The sequence below is a fragment of the Aphidius gifuensis genome, linkage group LG5, assembly GCF_014905175.1.
Source record: "Aphidius gifuensis isolate YNYX2018 linkage group LG5, ASM1490517v1, whole genome shotgun sequence".
Taxonomy (NCBI): Eukaryota; Metazoa; Arthropoda; class Insecta; order Hymenoptera; family Braconidae; genus Aphidius; species Aphidius gifuensis.
Window position 1 is genome coordinate 1,066,796 of NC_057792.1, and position 25,086 is coordinate 1,091,881.

The following is a 25,086-nucleotide window of genomic DNA, read 5'->3' on the forward strand; positions in this document are numbered from 1 at the left end:
ATTAACAACAATTTTAATTTGAAAAAAAATATATAACAAACTGCCAAATTTTGTCTACAAGATAATTCAAGTTTTAAAAAATTAATTCGTACTTATTATTATTAAAATTTGGTAATTAAAAAAGTACAAATAAAATTTATATGATAATGTAGCTTGACTTATTTGGCATGTTTTAAATAATAATAAATAAATTAATAAATAAATTATCAATCGATTAAGTTAAAGAAAAAAATTGATAGAAAAAATTTAAAAAAAAATACAAATTATGTTGGCATACTTATATTTTGTAGTACTTATATTTATACTGTTTTTAGAAAAAAAAAAAAAAAATCATGATAATAGCATCAATAAATTGTTATTGATGAGAAGAAAAAAAAAAAAAATTATTGTTTTTGTCTTGATGAAAGACTACATGGATAGTGATAATTTGAGTATAAAAAAATTGACTGTACTTGGTCAAAATAATAATCAAGTTAAATAAAAAATTATTGTAACGATGATATCATATTATAATGAATGTCTGATGAAAAAAAAAATAATCTATAAATGTAAAAGAAAAATAAAAAATGATAGAAAATAACTTCCTATATGTGAATGGCTTCCTTAGAAGTAACTCATCGATCTGGATCGACGTAAACAATTTTAATAAACTAGTTAAAAATATATAGAGAAGAAAAAAAAATTATTAAATGTACTAGATTAGTGATGACGTTCCACTGGAAGTCGTGATAAACTGATGTGATGGTGAGGGAAATACTCTCCTGTTTAATTATCTCGATAAAAATAATAAAAATATATTAAATCAAATAAATTTTTTGTTTTCTTATTGTAAATTTATTTAGGTAAACTTTGTAAAATAAAAAATACCTCTTTCCTTATTATATTTTCCTAATAGAAAAAAATAATATTTTTCAAAAACTGCCGGACGAATTTTTATTCTAATTTTGGTGAATAAAATGCTCACAAAAAAAATTCACAAATATATATGCAATCACGGGGTCGTTCTTGTTATTCAAAAAGAAAAAGAAAAGCTGACATTTGTTTTTTCAATATATATATTTCGTATTCAAAATATAATAATGAACATTACACTCGCTGCTCATATCGTAATTCAACTGTTACTTTACAATTGTCGTAAAATTAGTTGAAATCATCTGAAATAGGCAGATACAAAATCCAATTTTAAAAATCAATAAAAATCCCTCTGTCATAAAACAATCAAAACAAACCTCATCAAATCGTTAATTACATCAATTTCGAAATTTATATACATATCGAAATTTCGAAACAAACAAACCCCAAAATAATAAATTCAAATATTATTTTCAATTCTCATTTCTTTTCAAATTGGATCATTATTTTTTTTTTTTTTCCTTCTGTCCACCAGAGATATATCCGCTCATCATATTCGTGGACTCGATTAGTAGCCTATTTTTTTTTTCTTTTAAATTTCTCCCATTTATTTTAATTAAAAAATAAAAACATTTATCGCACTTTAGCTGTACAATTTATTCAGACGTAAATAACTAAAAAGAAAAAAAATATTAGTACGATCATTATACAATTTTTTAATCAACAACATTGTATATATGTTAAATAATAATAAAAAAAAATATTTATCAACTAAAAAACAACATTGCTAAATGAAGAATTAAAGTGAAAAAAAATTAGTTAAATTATTAATAAATTTGATGAAAGAAAAAAACAATTTATGAGATAAAAAATAACATTTTTTTTTTTTTTTTCTTTTTGCTTCTGCATTATTACAAGATATTTGCTTCAGCATTCCTCCACTTCTTACGCATATTGTTATTTTATAATACATAATCAGTTACATAATTAGATTTTCAATTAATATTTTTTGTTAATTTTTTTTTTTTCCACGTAGATAATTAAATAACCCACACTTTATTTAATATTTTTTTTTTTCATTAAACTTACTCGTTTTAAGCCCCAAAACCCTTAAGGATAATTAGTTGAAAATTTAAAATTTAAATCAATGTTTTTTCTCGTTTTATTTATTATTTAATCGTGATTTATTTTATATTTATTTTATTTATTTTTAACTATACAAGTGGCAAGAAAAAACAACACTCAAATTGCCTTATCTACTAATATTTATATTAATAATCATCACAGTGATAAAACGAAAAATATATATATGTATATATTTTTTTTTTTATATATATACTCCTTGTACACTCGATCCTTATAATGATCAATCAATCAATTCATTTTTTTTTTATGTTATCCTCCATTTTAATCATTGCCTGATTTATTTTTAAACATTTTTTAATTATTCTTTTACATTTCACAACTTGTACACACTGTGTTTATCATTTTTCCTTGTTCCATTATTAAAAATTTTATTTTACATATTAATATTTTTATACTTATACCTCCACTAGATAGCTAAAAAATTTTTCGGTTTATTTTATATTTATCTTTTTCGTTAACAGGACTTTTTATCTGGTTTTAAATATTGTGTTTTGTTTAATTTTTTATTTGTCAGGTAAGTTTGGCTTATTGTTCGATACTCGCGTTGACAATTTATTTACAAAATTTAATATTAATCAAAGCGACTAATGATATGGAAATATATAAATTCCGTTAGCTGGCTTTTTTAAATATATTTTCTCACGGTTTGAAAAATAATATATATATATATTTGAAAAATAAATTATTCAAAGTATTGTTAAGTAATATTTTCGTAAATAATAATGCAAAATTTGAAACAATAAATACTTGACGAATATCAAACAACAAACCAGTCATTTTAAATACCTAGTATGTACAGTTGAAAATAAAATCAAATAATAATTTGTTGATCGTTTGTTTTAAATATATTTTCACATAATTTTTATTACTTTTGGCTGTGTTTTTTTTAAATATTTATTAATTGTTTATTTTGTGCTTGGGCGTATACCACAGAGTTACCGATGATTCATCAAGATAGGCCCACAATTAAATAAGTAATTAAATCTTCTTAAATCATTTATTTCTTTTTCTTTTGTTAATTATTAAATAATTTTTTTTTTACGCATAATTTTACAATATTTCTGATGCCTTTAATATTTTTATTATCAGGGTTTTTGTATCCCGGAGCTTTATTGATTGGTAAACGTCTTGGGGGCCTTGATCAATTTAGACATCGGAATAATAATTATTCCAGTTTTATTTTTCATTATAAATTTTATATTATTTTTTAAAAAATAAATAGTGCGAGATAACTTAACTAATATAGCTGCCCGATGAACTTGTTTGATATAGTCATTGGGTCGACCAGTCTAGCCGGTTTATTTTTTTTAATTCAGCAAAATTTATTCGAAATATTTTAAATAATATATTTAACCAATTAAATAAACTCTGTGATATTTATTTATTTTTTATTTAAATCACATATATATTTTTTTTTTTTTATTTCAATATAAATTATAAATAATTAAATTATAAATTTTTTTAAATGGTCCTCTGTGATATTCAACAATTCATTCATAAGTACCAGTAAATTTTTCTTTTCAATTTTTAAATATTTTAAATATTTTTAAAAATTATCTACGAATTGTTTCTTCATCATTGGCCTGCCCTTCAAAAAATCTTAAATCCAGTTAAGAATTAATTATTGTTTGAAAATAAATGAAAAAGTAAATGAAAATAAAAATTTTAATTATTTTATCATTTTATTATATAATATTAATAAATCTAGGTGGCAATTTGAGTCGCAGTCTAGCGCCCAATAAACCGTAAAACCTCTTTCAATATATAATCCCTTAAAAACAGTCTTTATACATTATATAAATCATTTATATACAGATGTGCAACTAGCTAAGTGAATAAAAATTGTTTTTTTTTTTTTTTTTATTTTTCGATTACTTTTTTTTTCTTTTTTTTATTAATATTTAATTGTTAATTTATTATTTTATCTTAATTTATATTTAATTAGTATTTTGAATAATTTTTATTCATTTATTTTCGTCGTATCTTTCGATCAGTTACGACAAAGAAATTTTTTTTTCTCTTTTTGATAAAATAAAATGTTATACATTTTATTAAATCATTTTTTATAAATCTTCAACTATCGTCGTTCACCTGTACCCTGATCGTATATTTACAATTTTATTTATTAATTTTATTTCGTCAATTTTTGAATATTCTCTTTAATTATTTATCTTGTCATAATCATTTTGTAATTTAACTCGAGTAATTGTTCAAGTTATCTGGCAGTTTAATTTGTAAATTAATTGATTAATTTGTCATAAAATTTATTGGAGATAAAATTTTAGATATGAGTCTTGTTATTTGTAAATTAAAGTCGAAATACATCGAATTATTGTTAATAAATTATGAATATATGCTGTTTGTTTTACGGTGACTAATTGAGTCATTATCTCTGGATTATATCCAACGAAATACAAACATTGACAATTTAATGAATATTACCTATTTTTCCTCATTGAAAAAATATATATTAAAGAAAAAAAAAAATTGACAAACGAATATAAAAAAAATAAATAAAATAAAAATTTTACAATTACATTTATACATTATCCTCCCCCATTGCCTATCAATCATATTTTATTTTTCAAATATATTGTTATGTATTTAATCATAAAACAATTGTAACATTCTCACTAAACTCACCCATTCATATTCGTCAATATTTTCACATTAATAATATATGCAATTTCATTGATCATGTGTATTTATGTATTATTGTTTGTTTGTTTGTTTAAATTTATATTCAAACATTAACACTGATTGCTACAAATCATCTTGACAATAATCTACACAATATTGCAGCACCAGCTGATAATACTAATGAAACTCTTGATAACGATGATGACGATGCTGCACTTGCTCTCGTCAAATCTTCACAGACACCTAGAACATAATGAAATTTAATATTAACAAAAGCACTGATGATTGATCTATAGATCAATTTTATCTTTTAAATTTTTACCTTGACTTGTTAGTATATATGTCCATTGTTCATTGCTGCCAGTTTGAAATTCTCGTGTTGGTCTTGACAGCCATAATTCTTGTTCTTGTTGTTCAATTCGACCACCTCTACCAGATAATTTTGGTTCTGGATCATTCCATCTCATTGAAAAACAAAATGTTTGTCCTGAGCCTTGTGTTTGTTCATTGCTACTTGTTTGTGATACGATTGTATAATATGTACCACTTTCTTCCCAACGATCATGACAAGTATATACTGCAAAAAACAAAGAAAAACAAATAAATATAAATGCCTTCATTAATTTAAATAATATTGTAAATTTTAAAAATAAATAAATACCTAGCTGTTCACTTGGACAACTACTTGCAATAACCATCTCACTGTGATCAGCAGAACCACATCCAATTTGTATATGTGATACATTACATTCATTGTCCTCATTATCCTCTGAAAATGTACGTTTTTCAGCAGCTCTTTTAGCTTTATTTTTAATACCACGTTTACGTCTTGGTGATGTTGATAATGCACGTGATTTAACAGTATATCTTCCTGGCTGAGGACATGCCTTTTTTTCCATTGATGATGCTAAATAATAATTATCATTATAATTAATGAGGCAAAATATTTTTTATGTTGTTTAATTATTTTTATTATTATTTTAAAAATACATGAATATTGTAAAAATATAAATTTATGTTTTCTTCCAGAGATTAAATCACCACCACTGAGACCATTATTACATGAACGGTAATTTATTTTCTTTACTTCTTCATAAATCAAGAATTATTAAAATGCAAGGTTAAATAATAATAATAAAATGAATGTTTTTAAAATTGGCTTTAATCCTTGGTAATATTACTGTGCTTTTTTATTTTTTTTTTCTTGAAAAAAAAAAAAGAGTATTTGTACTGTGAAAATGTATGTTTTATGATGTATTTTTTTTTTGGATTCATTATGAAATTTTTATGGATGGTAAAAATGAACGTGTGAATAAAGTTTTTTTAAAAAATTTTTATTATAAATTTAATACTCACTAATCAATGTTGTAAAAGACGAATCTGATGGATCATGATGACTACATGCCTCGTCTGGTATGACTGCTTTTCGACCTGTAACAATAAATAATATCCGACATTTATTACAAATATTTTTTTATTTTTTTAACTGCAATTATTATTTTTTTTCTCATTAAAAAAAAATCTTGTTCATTTTTCAGATATATTAATTCGAGCGTGAGGAAAATTCAACGAGAAATGAGAAAATAAAAAATAAAAAAAAACATTATATATTAATAGAAGAAAATAATAATAATAATGATAATATTTGAGAGTGAGAAATGAAAAAATCAACGATTCAACTCACTTGATTGCTGAAGCTCGATAACATTGCCATCTCTTTTGTGAAAGATCATGCAGACGTAGCCAATATCACTGCAACAAAAGAAAAAAAATTGGATTTTTTTTTTTGTTATTTATTTCTTATATCAATTGGCATTTTTTTGATTTCCTTTTTTTTTTTTTGAGAAAATAAAATTATTTTAAATGACACACTGACCATTTGTGAGAAAAAAAAATTATTTTTTCTATTATAATTAAATTAAAAATAAAAAACAAAAAAAATAAATAATAATAAATTTTATTACTTTATAAATTATTATTAATTTTAAATTGAAAATTTCTAATTTAATTTTTAAAAAAAGATAATAATAAATTACATTAAAATTAAATTTTAAATAATAGTTTTAAATTAAAAATATTTTTATAAAAAAAAACAATAAAAAAATAATTAAATAAATAAATAATTACCAGCCCCTTGTAATATGTGCAACAAGTTTAACTTTTTCTTTTCCAGGTAAACTTTCTAATGGTTCTAAATTGTGACAAACAATTTTTTCCTCTTGTGAATAACTGTTATCTTTACCAGAATATTTAATACTATCTGATTTATCTTTAACAAGTAATGTTGCATTGCCAGTTGTAAAATGATAACTTCTTGAATGATCAAGGGTGTGCCAATCATGATGTTTAGTCACCCATGTTGGATATTTACATCTATTGTGTTCTTTATCTCCTGTAATCATAATAAATATCCAATTATTAATACATAAATTTAACAATTATCATTTATAAATTATAATAATAATTCTATTACCTTTTGTTAATCTAATTTGTTTAGAACCTTCGCCAACAGAGTTCAATGCACTACATGTTGAATCACCAGATTGTGCCAGTACATATGTCGTCTTGCCAGTTTGATGATGAGTCTCATACAAAAAACACCTGTAAATTAATAATTTATTATTAATAAAATAAATAAACACTTATAAGCACTTTTTAATAAAATTATTTTTATATTTATAATAAAAAAAAAATTGTAATTAATTTGTTTAACAGTAATTCTACAAAATTTCTATGTGAATTTTTTATCCATATAACAATTTCACTAATTGAACTCATCCCTATTTTTTTTATCTCTTTATTTTTTTTTTAACCAGTCCACTTCTCAATTAGAATCATTGGATATAATTTGACTGGATCGTTTGCTATCTCACATGGGTGCCTGTTAAATTTCATTCACGATTGAAAACAGTGTGGGGTAATGATGACAGCCAATCATAAAAACTTGAAATTTTATCATTCATTCAGACAATAGTTATTTTATCTATTAAATAAATTATATTTTATTTTTCTTTTTATATTTTAATTAACATTCATTTATTATTGTCAAGTGTTATTTTATATTTAATTTGTTTTTTTTTTAAATTAATTAATCTGTTTTATTGTTATTTAAATTTTATAATTACCTAAATGTTTCTTCGTAGGTTACAGAACTTCTGCCAAATGTCTTGACAGTACCAACTAGATATTTATTTCTACCATCTTTCCATGTTGCCAAACATTGAAGCTCTTCAGCTGAAATTAAAATTAAAAAAATTGTATTAATTTTCTATTTTTAAATATTTGAATAAAGTATATTTATTTTATAATTAATTTTTCATATTAATTAAAATATTTTATAATTAATTTTCAGAGTAATTTACTTGTTGTTTTTGTTTTTAATTAAATGAAATTGAATGGAAATAAATTTTACAATTTTATTTGATAACTATTGATCAATAGTTGAGGAATTATAATCGAATTAAATGTGTTTGTATGATAACTTGAAGGGTTTCGATTTGCACATCAATATGTCTATTGTATTTCTATACGAAAAAAAAAAAAGCATAATCTACAGAAGCCCCAGAATGACAACTTTATTTTAAACTTAATCCATCTTGATGACAAAAGTAAGCATCTTTTTTCGATTACATAAATGCAAAAAAAATCAATTTAATAATTTTAATTTTCATGAATATATATTTGCTTGATAAAATTAAAAAATGTATAATTAAAATATGATAAATTAATGAGTTGAAAAATATAGAAAATATTATAAATGAAGTTAATAATCTTGATGTATATTTTCAACACTTTATTTGCATAATTTTCTTTGTTTTTATTTAGGAAAAAATGTAAATTGTTTTAATAGATACTGTGAAAAAAATTACTTGATGAAATGTAATTCATAAATATCCATTTAATTTTCTAAAGCCTCTTTGTTTTTGCTTATTTTTTTTTTATCTTGGGCAGAGTATAACCCACCGTAAATTTCAATAAATATCCATGGCACGAGCTCAACCAACTGAGTCCGCAATTCAATTTCATTTAATTGAGTTAAATATTTTTTAATATGCTCACACATTTTCGTAATGAACATAAAGATATTCGAAAAAGAAATACAACTATATTTCTATCTAAAAATTATTACTACATATATTTAAAATAATTTATTTAAATAAATAAATGAAATTATTATTTTGTTTGTGTAGTTGTAATTTTGATAAATTTGTTTATTTTTAAATATAATTTTCAGATGAAACCTTTCAGTGAATCAATGTCTATCACATTAAAAGCTGAATAAAATAGTATCACATTTTTCTAAAATAACTTTGACCTGATTTTTATGTAGCCTTATTATTCAATTTACGATAAAATTATTCGAAATAAGTCTGGCTTATGAATTCTTAATCCACAATGTTATCGTAATTTTATGAAATATATTATCAACTGGGACAATGAGACTTCCATTAGTCTAACTAGTCTGACATATATTTAATAATAAAATCATCATTTTTTGATAGACATTTATATAAATAACATCCAGACAATGTATTTAAATTATTTCGAAATCTTGAGACGAAAAAGAGATACAACTTAAATAATTTATACTTAATATAGTCATCTACTTTTTTTAAAAATAAATTGACGTGTCTCATTTTGAAAGTTATAAATTCATAAATTTTTGATAGACAGATTTATTTAAATAACGTCCAGACAATTTGTTTAAATTATTTAAAATTTAAAGACAAAAAAAAATAGAAATAAATGCTTAATTTACAGATGTATATCCTATTTTTCTTTTGTAATTTTATTATTTTTAAAATAAATAAAAAAGTATATTTTAAATTGATGAATTTTTTTGTAAAAATTATTAACGATTTAAAGTAATTTTTAATTTTGATAGACAACTATTTAAATAGCATCTAAAAAATACATTTAAATTGATAAATAAATAAATTCTAGGCTAGAAAAAAATCTATTTTTTATAATAAAAAATTGTGTTGGACTTATTGGAAAAAAATAATACATACTGTTACTTTCAGATGCTGATACATCAGGACAAGCTTGATACTTGAATAAAAGTGTACTATTATCAGTGCATCCTTCAGCATGACTAACTGGATTATTGCATTCTTGTGTGCCACGATTATATGTAAATGTAAATGGTGGTCCAAGAAATGGACATGCAATTGGTTTTGGATTCAATCTGAACATAGTAAATAAATCAGCATCTGTTCTAGTTGCATCACACATATCATCCATATGTCCAAGCTCCGAATGACAATCACCAACTGTAAATTAAAAAATTAAAAAAATTAAATATCAATTATCAAATAACAAAAAGCTTTTAAAATATTATTTATTATTTATTATTTTGAATATTATAAAACAAAAAATTATTTATTATCCACCATCAGAATAATCAATAAACATAAACCAAAGTAACTTTATAATTTATTTATTCAACATTACATATAGGTAAAAGCACTTCTCCCTATTTTTCATATTATACACATCTTTTGATAATTTATTCATTCATCAAAATTCAAGATGCGTGCATAACTTTAATAAAAAAATAAAAAAATACACCTGCTTGTTATTATCATGATTTTAATAAAAAAAAATAAATTTTAATTTTCTTTATATGAAAAAAAAAAACAAAAGGAAATTACATTTTTGATTTGTTTTTTTATTTTAAATACAATTTAAGGTTTTTGAATATACGTTGAGATATAAAGACCACATTTAAATTGAATTAAAGAAAAAAAAAGGAAAAGGAAAAAAACAATAAAGTTTTTACAAGTTTTGCATAGCTTTTGGTTGCATTCATGATGTTGCAAAAGGTATTTGTCCGTTGAATAAGGATAGAATATATATTTTTCAAAAAAATAAGGAAAGAAAAAAAAAAAAAAAAAAATTGAGAAAGGGGATGATGAAGAAAGGTAGTTGGAGAGTTCTATCTGGTGCTTTGATAATTTATGCATTTCCCAGGATAATCTCTGTGTATGAAAGATGGTAGCCAGCGGCTTGGCCAGTTGAAACCAAAAAGAGAGTAAGAGAAAGCAAGAGGGAAGAAATGAGAGGAAGAAAGAGTGAAGGTTTGAGGGAAAAAAAAAAAAAAAGATGAAAAAGGTGGGTTAGTTATATTGCATGCGGGTTTAAAACCAAGTTGAGGGAAAATGGCCTTTGCTTTACTCCATTGGGGCACACGCTAACGAGACATTAGCGGAACAAAGAAAAATTATATATTTTTTTTATTTTTCATCTATTTTTTCTCCCCTCGCGTTTCTTTATCAACCCCCTTTTTCAACCCACTTTGCGCTACTTCCTTCCTTCTTTTTCTTCGTCTTCAATTTCTTTTCTTTTTTTTACTATTTCATTTTTATTATTATTATATTTTTTTTATGATATATATGTGCGTTTATACTTTATTGGTCTCTGTCATTTTGTAAACGCGATCATGAAACGACTGTACGACGACGAGTCAAGTAGATTCCTCATTTTCTCATTGCCTTTATAAACGAACACAAGAGACAGGAATACTTCAAGACTCAATGAAATAAATTTATATATATATTTTCATTGATATATAATATTATTTTTTAAATTGATTTTACTTGTTTTATTTTATTTATTTATTTCATAAATGTCAGCAAGATGTGACACCAATTTGCAAGCTTATAAATAAATCATATTTTATAATTTTTTTCTATAATTATTAAAATAAAATTTATCTGTTTAAAAATATGAATTTTTAAAAAATTTCAAGTCAATAATTAAAGGACATACGCCTTTATCTTAAACATGACATTTATTATATTATTTTTTTATTATTTAAAATACTATTTAATACTATTGTTGTTTATTTTTAATTTATTTTAATCGTTTGATTTTTTTTATTTATTAAAAAGTTGTGTAAAAAAAATTTTGAATGAAATTTAAAATTTATGTTATTGTTGTTAATTAAATGTAATTATTAAATGATTTTAAAATTTTTTAAATGTAAATTTTAGTTTATAAAAGTACAGATGAATATGAATTTATTAAAATTATTTTAAGTTCTTTTGACTAGATGAAAAAAGAAAAAAAAATTGTAATTACGAGTTTTTGAGGCAACATCAAAGATTCTTTTGTTTAATATATTTTTTGTTTTATTTAAAAATTATTTGGATATAATATATACAGTGTTGAATAAGACGATGTATTATTGAATAAAGTTAGACACATTTACGATTCAACTTGACGATTGCAAGTGACACGTTAAGTGACGAGAAATGTACGTCTTTGTCATCATACAAAAACCGACATGTCTTCACTTATATTTCATTACTTTTGATGTTTATATAAGTTGGTACATGTCCAATAATATTTATGTATGTACTTGTCAAATACATAAATTATATACTAAAAATAATATTATATATTTTTAAACTATCAATACTCGCATGATAATATACACTAAAAAATTATTTAAATAAAAAATGAGCTTTTTAATATTCATTGAGAGTTGAATTTATAAAAATGGAAATATAAAATTTCTAGTTTTTTTTTTTGTAAATTTTAATTGTTTTTAAACTTTGGTAATTTGTTAACGATTTTTTTTTTTTTTTTGGAATAATTAACTGTATAATTTATAGAACAATGATGAAGTTAATTTTTAAATTTATTTAATTATAAATAATTTTGAATTATGTGAATTATAATTGCCTATAATATTTTAATGATTGAGTAAATAAATAAATGAAATTTAACGAGTAAAATGAATTAATTATGATAAAATATTTAATGAATTTATTAATAATTTTTGCAATAATTAATTCGAGTATTTTTTCAAATTATTAAATCCTGTAATGTAAAATAATATTACATTATTCAATGGTAATATTAATTCGTTATAAATTAGCGATGGTACTTTATTATATTTATTTTGAAGAATATTGGGAATATTTGAAAACTAAAAAATTCGTAATTTTTAACAATTAATAAAAATGTAAATCGGTAATATAATTGCAGCTTTATTTATTTTAATTTAAAATGAATGTTTTATTGGCAAAAAGAATGCGATCAACGCAATTCTTTTGGCTTTTATACTTGTTGTTACGGAATCGACATGGCCGGTATTTGAACTCGGAACATCTCGTACCGCAGGCCGGCAGCTTTGCTACTCGACCACAAGCTGACACCGAAGATCATAGGAAATTTTAGCCTTATCAATGTCATCAATACTAGAATATTATTATATCTATTTTTTCTTTCTTTATTTAATTTTATAATTCAATGAAAATAACGACATTAATAACTCTACAATTTATTAGTTCATAAGTAATTCGATATCTAAATTATTATTTTTTAAATACTAAAATTATTAATAATTAATCTCAAGTAGATATATTTTTTAAAATTTCTTTTTTGATATTTAAATTACTTTGACATTAGATAAAATATATAATTTATACATAAAAAATGAAATAATTTAATTGAATATTTAAAAAAATATTTTCTTTGTATCATAATGAAGGTCACTAATTACACACTAATTATTTTTTAAATTTAATATATGGTATACTGATGAATTTCCGACGTCACGTTTGTATACAAAGAACGTGAATTGTAAATATTTTTATGACTATATTTTTTCGTTTTATGATTTTTTTTCCCTTCTTTTTACAGAGCAATTTCATATCTTTATTATTATTACTTTTTTTTCAGCTCTTTACGTTTGGTCTCGGTGTGTGAGTATAAATTTTTGTTGTTCTCTTCTGGAGAATCGTGATTTTCTGGTGAGAAATGGGAGATTTTTTTTTTGTTTTTTTAAACGTAGATGGGTGGTGAGAAACGTACAAGTAACAAAAATATAAAAAATGTAAAATAATGTTAATAAAAAAATAAAGACAGAGTGTGATGGCTGGATTCTATTGTTTCAATTTTTGAAGGCAAGAGGACTATGATTACACGCAACTACCAACACGGTTGCTCCATTCCCAGCTCTTTGAGATGCAAATGCTAATTGAAATGTAAAAACTTGACGACCTATATCGGTGCAACCCTCTCGCAAGAATTCAACTTCCGTTTTACTCAAGTCCAAGTTCCTTCTTCTTTATTTCTTTTTTAATTTTTTTTTTTCTTTCGTTCTACAATCTCTCCTTTTTTTTCCTCGCTATTCCCGAGAAAAATCGCCTCATTTTTTCCTCTTTTTTTTTTTTTTTTGTCCTTCATGCCCTCTGGCTGTCGTTTTTTTATTTTTCGTCTACTCTTTTACCTTTATTTTTTATTTTAAACTATTTTATATATTTTTTTTAAAGTCGTTTAAACCTCTCGTTCGAAATTCCCAGTGCCTGCTCGTTACTTCCACCAAGTAGAAGATCCATCACCATCTCTCGTGGTAAATGCATCGAGCTTTTAAATCCGTAAAATCGACTTTTATATATTTATTTTTTTTCATTTTAAACTTATCGGGTCAAATTATTGGAAGCTAAATGATTAGAGTAAAATTATTTTCAAATAAAAATGTTGAATAAAAGAACAATTGAAAAATAATAAATATATTTAATTTGTTTAATTTGAAATCAATACTATAACTATTCTTTCAAAAATTAAAATACATAACAGATGATGTAGTGTCTCAAAAATTAAATAGGCCTTTAATTTTTGTCAATTAAATTTTTTCTAATTAATTTTTTATCATACCTAACACTTGCAGACTAATACAGATTACAGAATGAGCTTTTTTCAAAGGGCAATTTCGAAACTGGCAGCTTTTTTTGTTAGCAAAATGACAATATTATGAATTTCTTATAAAAAAAAAAACAATTAAAAGGTATTAAAAATAAAAATCCAAAAGAATAGGAAAGATAGTTTCACGACCGGACGTAACTTGGTGCGATATAAACCATAAAATAAGAAAATTCCGGTTGTTATATATATGAGGTAGCTTGGCAGTTCGTTAAAGTGGATCGAGTCACGAAAGTCACTAAATGGTTTTAACGCGTATCGTGATAACATATCCAAACGACCGGAAATACTTGACGAGAATAACCGTATCATGAAATTGAAGAAATTATCATTTATATTAACTATCAACAAAAAATAAATTAAATAAAAAATACAACAGCATACAATTGCAAAAAAAAAGCATAAAAATATTTTTAAAAATTTCAATAACTTTTACACATTTTAAGGGTTGAAAAATGGATGGATATTAAAAAATTTATTTCCCCAATGGCTCAAGGTTCTTGAAGGTATACGGAGAATTCAAAAATTTATATATCTGTCAACTATTTGAAGAAAAAAAAATATTCATCCAAGTTTTATTTGGTTTTATATACTTAATATATTTTTTCTTACTTTCTCAATATAATTTATGATATCTTAAAACTTAAAAATCATATATACATCCATAAAATAAGTCTAACTGGGCAATTTTTTATTATTTTCATTCTGCTATATCATTCACATGAATTTACATGTTTGACTGTACCTTCCAACCCCACAAACACGAACTAAAAAAATAATAAATAAATAAAAAAAAAAAAACAATCGTTAACTGTGTGTTTACGATCATTTTATGATATAAATTATAACAATTTTAAACCTCCAAATTTAAATTGCATGAAGTTTTATATTTTTATATTTTTAATGTTACAATAAAATTACTTCAACGAGACAATATTTTTTATTGTTAAATAAAATATAAAAATAAATTTTATTTTCCCTTAATTTATTTGTTATATTATCTATTATTTAAACGACAAAAAAACATAGCATAAATTTATAAATAAATGATAATATTTTTAATTTAAAAAACAATTTTTAATTTGTGTATTTTTTTAAATAATATATTGCTTATTGATTTGAAATGAGAATTTATATGATGGACATTTTAACACCACCAGTACAAGGGGTTGATATAAATATATGTCAATGATCAATGTTACCAAGGGATCAAATCGATAAACTAATTGAACACGACATAATCCACTATGACAGGTAGAATGGACACAACTTTAAATTTTCAATACAGTCAATTCAAGCATAGTAGATTATAATTATTGCATCAGTGCTTTTTAACAATGGTCATATGCATATTCTATCATCACCCTTAATAATCATTTCTTCTTTTAAAATATAATATCAACTGAGCTCAATAATATATATGTATTTGCAGATAAAATTATCATTTGAATATTCAAATGTATTCCATTATTAATATTTCAAAATTAAACCAACTCTCTATAACATTAACCCCTTTTCTAATTCAATCCCTTTTTAATCTTCTCTTTTTGGTTAACTATCACTCAAAATTTTTAACGTAACATCAGGTAAATCGAATGCTAATTGTTAAATTATAATAATGGTTGTTGCTTTATTGTTGCATATGAATTACAGGATTAAAAATTTTAGTTATACTCAAAATTTATGAGTTTTGATTGTTTTATGTAGGATTGTGTGGGTTTGTAAATTTATAATGATTTTATATTGATGTTGGCGAATAAATTGATGATTTGAATTATTATTTTTGTTGGTGTGTTTATTTATTTATGTTATTTTTTTGAGAGAGAAAATTTTCGTATTAATTTATATGGGTAATTTATATAAAAATTTAATTTGGTAATATAATAGAAGTATTATTTGTTTTATTCTAAAAGGAATGTTTATTTGGCAAAAAGAATGCGATCAACGCAATTCTTTTGGCTTTTATACTTGGGGTTACGGAATCGACATGGCCGGTATTTGAACTCGAGACATTTCGGACCGCAGGCCGGCAGCTTTGCTACTCGACCACAAGCTGACACCGAAGATCATAGAAAATTTCAGCCTTATCAATGTCATCAATATTAGAATATTATTATATCTATTTTTTCTTTCTTTATTTATTTCTATAAATCAGTAAAAATATCGATATTGTCATTTCTAAATCGAAAAATTATTTAAAACGAAAAATCAAAAATTCAAAAATATATATTAAATAACTAAAATTACTTATTTCACATACGTTATAAAATAAAAAAAATATCACCCATCAAATGATGCTGGCGAATAAATTGATAATTTGAATTATTATTTTTATTGCTGTCTTTATTTATTTATGAAATTTTTTCGGTAAACAAAATTTTTTAATTAATTAAAAATCAGTAATTTAGATAAAAATTTTAGTTTTATTTATTTTAATTTAAAATAAATATTTTATTGGCAAAAAGAATGCGATCAACGCAATTCTTTTGGCTTTTATACTTGTTGTTACGGAAACGACATGGCCGGTATTTGAACTCGAGACATTTCGGACCGCAGGCCGGCAGCTTTGCTACTCGGCCACAAGCTGACACCGAAGATCATATAAAATTTTAGCCTTATGAATGTTATCGTTACTAAAATATTATTATACCTATTTGTTCTTCCTTTATTTATTTTTATAAATCAATAAAAATATCGTCATTGTCATTTCTAAATCTAAAAATTATTAAAAATAAAAAATCCAATCTAAAAATATAAATAAATTTTTTTTTTCCATCAAATATTTATGTGGATTATTTTTTAAAATTATTTTCATGGTATTTATTTTTAGTTTTTATTAGTCAAGTTAATCTAATGTGAAGGCGAGTTAAACACGTATAAGTTTTATTTCCTTTTTCCGTAACTAGCAAAGTCAAACGAGGGTGAGTTTAGATAAATGAAAAAAAATATTAAAAAAATAGTGAATTAAAAATAGTATCGAATCCCTTTTTTTTTTTTTTAAATTGTTTTTATCTTTTTTTTCTGTTCTGTTGACATGGTCCTCTAAATTTCTCATGCCGTCTATCACCTCCCTTACTCACAACTTGGCTGCGTCTCTCTGTCGCCATTCGAGTAATTGGATCTGCAAGCCCATCATGGGGATCCAACAATTTCAGCATGTGGACGGAAGTATGTGTCAGGTTAGTCCAGGGATAGTCAACTGAATTCCCAAGATACACGACACCCCCATTTTTTATACGTGCAATGCCATTAATTTTTTATTTTTACTTTAAAAAATTTTTCCTATTTTATTATATCTATATACTACTTGTAGAAAAAAAATCATTTTTTTTTGTTTTTCAAATAAAAATGTCATTAACTTTTATCGTATCGACAGTGTTATCATCAATATTGTCATTGAAGATTTTCCATGATGTCACTGGATGCATAAAAATCAGGGATAGAAAAAAAACGAAAAAAAAAAAAAATATACATATATATCTCGAAGATACACTCTTGTGAAAATGAAAAAAATTTAAGTTGGTTTATGTCAAGATGAAGAATAAAAAAAAAAAGAATAAAGATGAAGGAGCAAAAGAAAAGACAAAAAAAAAAAAATAAAAAATGGGTAAAAGAAGAAAGAAATAAAAAATATAGAAAAAAAAAAAAAGGTCGATCGGATATCTTGGTCAGCGGATTTGGCGTTACTTTTACTATCATTCGAACATGGCCAGGCAATTTTGTGGCTCGATTTTGCGGTAAGACATGAAACGTCGTTCGATCAAAAGGTCATTCAGCTTTTGGTCGTAAACCATACATTGACCCAAAGCCAACTCAAGCCCATTAACTGTCTGTATAAATTCAATTGGCGAAATAAAAAAAGAAATTATATCAAATTAAAAAAAGCCAAATAAAAAATTATAACTACTCGAAAATAATTTCTATATGTGATTAATATGATTAATAATATTCATGTTGTTTTGTTGATAAAATAATGGAGTTATTGTCACGTGTGTGTTGAATTAATTCAAGCATATGTAAATAAATATTTTGAATATCAAAATAATTATATTATAATTTATAAATTTGTGATATCCACTTTGTATATTCAAATTTGACAGACAATTATATTGTACGACTGACAAATCATCATCAAAAGCATCATTAATTTCATAAACAATACGAATAGATAAAATAATTATTATTGTTGGGATGAATTTAATTTAATATTCAAATGAATATTAATAATTTTTTTTTTGTATAAAATTGAGTGGTAGAAAAAAAGTTTTATGATAAAAAAATAAAAATAATGAATTTGAATGTCATTTGGACACCAGGTGATGGTTATGATCAACTTTAATATATATATATTGTTGGAAGAGAAAAATATAGTAGAAAAAAATGAAAAAAAAAAAAAGTAGAGAAAAAAATAATGTTAAGGGGAAACGCTCGGTGACTGTTGATTAGCAGAGGGTGGAATTTTTCTGTTCGCGTGGATGCACGATGGAGGACCCTTAGCCGGAGATCCTTGGGGAGGATAAGTACAGAACAAGGCGACTAGAAAAGCAACGAGAGAGTCATGGTGAAAATAAAATGAAAATAAATATATAAAAATAAATATACGTGCGACAGTATTAGGGAGATAAGTACCAAACTCTCTTTCAGAAATTCTAGGATTTTTATTTTTTTTCTTTAGATGTGAATGTTGTTATAAATATAATGATGTAATAAATATATAAATAAATAAATAAATAAATAAATAAATAAATAAATAAATAAATAAATAAATAAATAAATAAATAAATAAATAAATAAATAAATAAATAAATAAATGAACGAATGAATTTTATCAGTTTTTAGATAACAAAAACGAAGAGACAACAATTTAAAGTCTAAATTTTATAGAAAAAAAATAAAATTTAATTTATAAAAAAATACAAAGATAATTGAACTAATAATAATAACAATTTTTTTATTAATTTATTTTTCGAAAAGGAATGTTTATTTGGCAAAAAGAAAGCTTTGCTACTCGACCACAAGCTGACACCGAAGATCATATAAAATTTTAGCCTTATCAATGTAGAATTTTATTATAATTATTATTTTTTTTATTTATTTCTATAAATCAATGAAGATATCGACATTGTCATCTCTAAATCCAGAAATTATTAAAAACAAAAAATTAAAAAAATAAAACAACCAAAATGTGCTTGATATTTCATTTAAAATTTATTAAAAAAAAAAAAAGAAAATAACATATTTGTATCGTGAAATTTAAAATGAGAAAATATATATAAATACATTTTATATATTCATACGCAATCTCAGTGGCAAAGAAAACATCACTGTCTTATTTCTAACAATATATATTTCTCTTGAATATATATTATTTTTTGTATAAAAATGAAGAAAAATATTCATGATACAATTGATGTTTTTGTGTTTTATTATTTATTTTACTGTCTTTTTGTTGTTATTATTATTATTTTTATATTAGAGGTAATATCGAAAAAGTGGAAAAAGTCACGCTTGACTGGCTGGATTGAAAGACCCTTTTGCGTTTCAAGAAGATATTTATTTCCATCTGAGTCAAGAAATGATTGCTGTTGATTGCTGGACGATATTATTGAAAACAATAATAAAAAATAACCACTTGCACGAATAAATATTACAAACAATAATAAATAAATAAAAAAATATTAATTGCTTCAACTGCAGTACAGTAATAATTAATTGACAACTAATTAATCAATAAACTCTTGTACTCTAAAATAATTTATTAATTTTGTTATTGATTGTAAATTCCAATTTTAGAAACAAAAAAACACTTTAAATATTTTTTAAATAAAAATTAACAAGTGAATGATTAATAAATTGAAATGTTAAAATGAAAAATTGAAAAACTGCTAATAAAAATTTATCAAAAATATGATTTTACATTTTAATAAATAAAAACAACATCTGTGTGTTAAGTTGAATTATTTTGATAAATTCTGCATTGTCAGTGTAAACATATATATGAAAAAAATGACTTGAATAATATGTTGAATGAGCATTTAAAATGCCAGATGTATAAACGACGTATTATTAATATATAAATTCTAAGAATGATGACTGAGCATTAATATGATTTCTAATGCACCAATATGTGTCTAGCAATCCTTTATAATATCAATCAAAAATTCAATGAAGTAAAAATAAATATATATTAAACTCACAATTTATTATAACCAAAATAGTAAATAGGAAATTGAAATTAATAAAAAAAAAAAAGTATTTTGTAATGGGTGTGTGTCTTTATTGAGATAAAAAAATTCGTCAATCGTCATTATAATTATGATTATGTAATATAATATCGATTGAAAACATATTTATTTGAAAAAAAAAAAATATTTCAATCGATATAGTTGTGAGTTTGAAGCAATGATTATGATATTAAATTCTGTTAACCTCTCGTATCAAAATTGTATATTCTGTTTGACGGGCTTTGCGATTACTGATACCCTTGATTTTCAAGTTTATATATATTATACTTGTATTTGTGGATAATCAATAAATGTATTTCTGTACTGATCATATTAATTTGTCATCTCCACATGACATTTTTATGTGAATATTAAAAATAAAATTAATTTTTCATCTCATTACTTGCATTTATTAATTTATTTTATGTTGAATATTTTTTTGTTTATAAATATAATAATTGATGACAAATTAAAATTGAAAAAACTTTTTAAACACAAGGTCCTATTAATTAAAATATAAAATACTCCAAGAAAAATGGTCCTTGAATTTTTTTTTTGATTTAATAAAATAGATTTTAAAATTGAAATGAAATTTCGATAATTACTTGTATGATTTTTAAGTAAATAACTTGTTTTAAAAATTAAAAATTATTTATAAATTATTACTAAATAAATATTTAAAAAATAAATAAATAAAGATGAATATTTAATTTGAAAAATTAAAATTTTAATTTGTATAATTACAGGTTTGAAAATAAAAAATTTACCAAATGAAAAATGAAAAATAAAAAAATATATATATGAAAAACTCGTTAAAGTATAGAGTTGAATTATAAATGGTCATTTAAAATACAGATGTGAATTTTGTATTTGATAAAAGCTAGAAATGAGATAAAATACATAAATCTGTTTATATGTGAAACATTTTCGTATTTTAAATTGCTTTTGTAATAGTTGAATTTTGTTGTTACACTGTTTCTCCACTTAATACTTCTCTTGGCCCTTTAAACTATTCTCTTTTCATTTTCACTCACTATTATTTCGTTATAAAATGTATAAAATGTATAAAATTTATCAAAATTTATGAAAAAGATATAAAATTATTGTAGCATACTCATAAACCAAATGTAATTTAGTAATTTTGTGCGTACAAAAATAATTGTGGTTTTATTATTTTCATTAAACTTGGTCATTCTATGAAAGTCAACCCCACATTCAATTAATTGTCAAATTAAAATTTATTTTTATAGCTTGATAATTAAAAAATTCATCATCATAATCATGATAAAAAATTGCTAAAAATTATATCATCATTGGATATAATTATTTTCAATTATTTTTATAATTTTTCAAACAAAAGAAAAAATATTTTTTTAATTAATCTTAATTGAAAAAGGAAATAATTATAAATCATAAATTATTTTTTATTAAAAAAAATTGTATATATATTTCAAAAATAATAATTGTAAAACTTTATTATTTATCTATTTTTAATTGACGAAAAAAAAAAATTGTAAAGCTTCATAAATTATATTTGAAAAAAAATAAAAAAATCACTTGATAAAAAAATTAATTGTAAATCGTTATAATTAATTGAAAAAAAATAATTTAAATTAATTTTAATTAGCTATATTTTCGATATATAAATGAGACAATTAAATTTGAATATTTCTAAAAAAAAAATAAAAAAAAAATAGCATCCTGTTAATAAATTAAAGAATTATAAAATTATGAATTTTTTTTGTTGTCAGTTTGATACGGTTGACTCGGTTTGTTATTAAAGTAAAAATGATCTAATAAATACATAAGTAAAATAAATTTATGTACTAGAAAAGGAAAAATAAAGAAAAATAAAAATTCTACAATCGCAGAAAATAGAGATATAATAAAATATACAAGTTTCGAGTAAAAGATCGTTGCAGCGTGTCGACCCTTTAATCGCGAAAACTCACTCAACTGAGAAATTACATCCACCCAAAAGTTACCAAGCATTTCAAGCAGTGAGTTTATATACACACACTATAACCACCAACCAACCAACCCCACAGTGTATAACGCCAATCAGTTGATTCATCTGACAGATAGCAGTAAAATAAAACAAAAAATAAAGAAATATATAACTTATTATGAAAAATGATGGAGGATCCAAAGAAATAGCATGAAAAAATATTGCAAAAAAACATTGAAGAATTAGGTAGATGCTATGTGAAGTAAAAATAAAATAAAATATATAAAATAAATGATGAAAATAAAAAAAAATTGTACAATTTGATATTTATTTTTGAAATACGATTGATTGAACATTAAAATATTTGATAAAATCATTTCAATATTTATCAATTTTGACATTCTGATAGACAGACATTGAAAAGTAGCTTTAAATTTCACAAAAATATATATATTCAAAAATGAAAAAAAAATTCACAAAGTAAATATATAAGTATAACACGAGAAACTCGTTCAACTGGAAAATTAAATTTCTCCAAGTTTACGAAAACTAAATCGCTACCTTTATTTCTCTCTCTCTCTCTTTTCCTGGTATGCAAGTCTACAAAAGATATTATACACACAAATATATATATATCCAAATGATACCATCTGAAATTGCTAGATTATAATCTACAAATATATATCCATGTGCATGTCTAATGTATTATCTCTTCTAAGTCAAAATTACGCGGAATCTTATTTTTAAAATTAAAGAAATTAATAATAGTAAATTTGTATTTTTAAATTGGATTATCAAAATTAAATTTATTAAATTTTTAAATTAAATAAAAACGTGGAAATTAATAATAATCATTATATTATAATATCTATTTTTTTAAATTTTAATTCATCAATAAAAATTTAAAAAAAAAACAAAATTTTAATTATAAATTTTTTAAATTAAAAATCCATAAAAATAAAACAACAACTACCCTAATTAATTAAATTTTTAATTTATAAAATATAAAAATTACAAAATAAATATTAATAATTATATTAATTAATTTTTTTAAATTTTAAACTACCAATGTTATCCATAAAAAGAAAAAAAAAAAAAAAAATTATTATATTTTAAATTTTCAATCTATTTTAAATTTATAAAAAAGTATATATTCTCTTTGTGCATTAGTAAGCTGTCAGACTAGACAGGCATCATCATTCTGCTATAATTTTATTTTATATTTTTTCTTTCTTTATAATTTTACTATTATTATTATTATTTTTCATTTTTATTCATTCATTTATTCATTCAATAATCCACTAAAATACTCGGCGATTCGCCATATGGCTATACATATATACCATATAAGCAAATGCCTAAAATATCTAGACTATTATTATGATGATTATGATGATGATGATGATACAATGGTTGTCAGTTTTAGTTACGGTATGCTCGTCAACCTCGGGGAATCATTGAGCGTTAGATGGGCCAATGTTCCATTTAGTCAGACCCTGTTTAGTTGTGTTCCCTGATCATCCTCATGGCTCATTCAATAATATATTTTTTTTTTTTTCTTTTTTGCTTTTTCAATTATTATTATTATTAAATGTATTATTGACTCTACTCTACTTGAATCTATTTATTATTTTATTTTATTATTATCCATCAGCCCTTGCGAATGCCTCACTAAAAATCTCAGCTGTAATTTTATTAATTTTAGTCGAAAATCAAATATATTTTCTTTAAATTTACTTTTCATTTATCAATTTAAAAAATATAATTTATAAATGATAATTTTAGCAAGATTGTGATATTATATTATGATAAAACAACATTTCTGATGTCGTTAATAAAAAAAATATATAAACATGATAAGAGCCGCACCTTTGTTGATAAAATATATCATGATATCAACCACCCACTGAATGGTTAATATGATATCAAAAAACAGCATCGTATTTCTCCACTGGGAAAAGATGAATGAAAAAAAAAAAAAAAAAACAAACAAATGGGATCGTTGATTGTATATTGATAATAAAAATATAAAAATAAAATAAAAATACACTACGTGTTATTCTTGGATGTCTTGGATAAACTAAAATTGTATATAAATAAAAAATTTATATGTATAAAAGATAATTGATAAATTGTTTTTGACATACCTTCACGAAACTGGATGACATTTTCATGGCGATCATTGATTATGAGACATTTGAAACAATGCTCTCCAGATAAGCTAGAAAAAACAAAAATTAATATTAATTTATTTATTGATTAATTACTTTGTTTATTGTATTATTATTTTTTTTAATTCTTACTTGTCGAAGACAACATATTTGTCACCATTTTTTTGAATACATGATTTTTCTCCTATGCTCGATGAATTTACTGCAATTGGCTGTGGTTTTCCAGATTGAAACCATTGGCCTGTCCATTTTTCAGGAAATTGACAAGATGGCACACCTGTAACATTTAATAAATATTTCAAATAATTATTATCATTATTTTAATTTAATATTTATTTAATAGTATGTGATAAATTACATTTTAAAAAGATAAATTCATTGTTTTATTACC

General features: G+C 22.8%; 1 protein-coding gene across 1 annotated transcript in view; it reads right to left on the reverse strand.

Annotated features, from left to right (window-relative positions):
• Nucleotides 1-1,944: 1,944 nt before the first annotated feature.
• Nucleotides 1,945-25,086, reverse strand: part of LOC122856679 — a 107,548-nt gene continuing 84,406 nt past the window's right edge. Inside the window, exons 3-13 of the mRNA XM_044158444.1 lie at nt 24,828-24,972; nt 24,672-24,745; nt 9,651-9,911; nt 7,764-7,872; nt 7,112-7,239; nt 6,766-7,030; nt 6,323-6,390; nt 5,995-6,069; nt 5,300-5,545; nt 4,961-5,215; nt 1,945-4,881 (exon numbers count right to left, since the gene is read on the reverse strand). Of these exons, the coding sequence (XP_044014379.1) occupies nt 4,769-4,881; nt 4,961-5,215; nt 5,300-5,545; nt 5,995-6,069; nt 6,323-6,390; nt 6,766-7,030; nt 7,112-7,239; nt 7,764-7,872; nt 9,651-9,911; nt 24,672-24,745; nt 24,828-24,972 (1,739 nt within the window). The 3' untranslated portion in view covers nt 1,945-4,768. The remainder of the gene's footprint in view (nt 4,882-4,960; nt 5,216-5,299; nt 5,546-5,994; nt 6,070-6,322; nt 6,391-6,765; nt 7,031-7,111; nt 7,240-7,763; nt 7,873-9,650; nt 9,912-24,671; nt 24,746-24,827; nt 24,973-25,086) is intronic.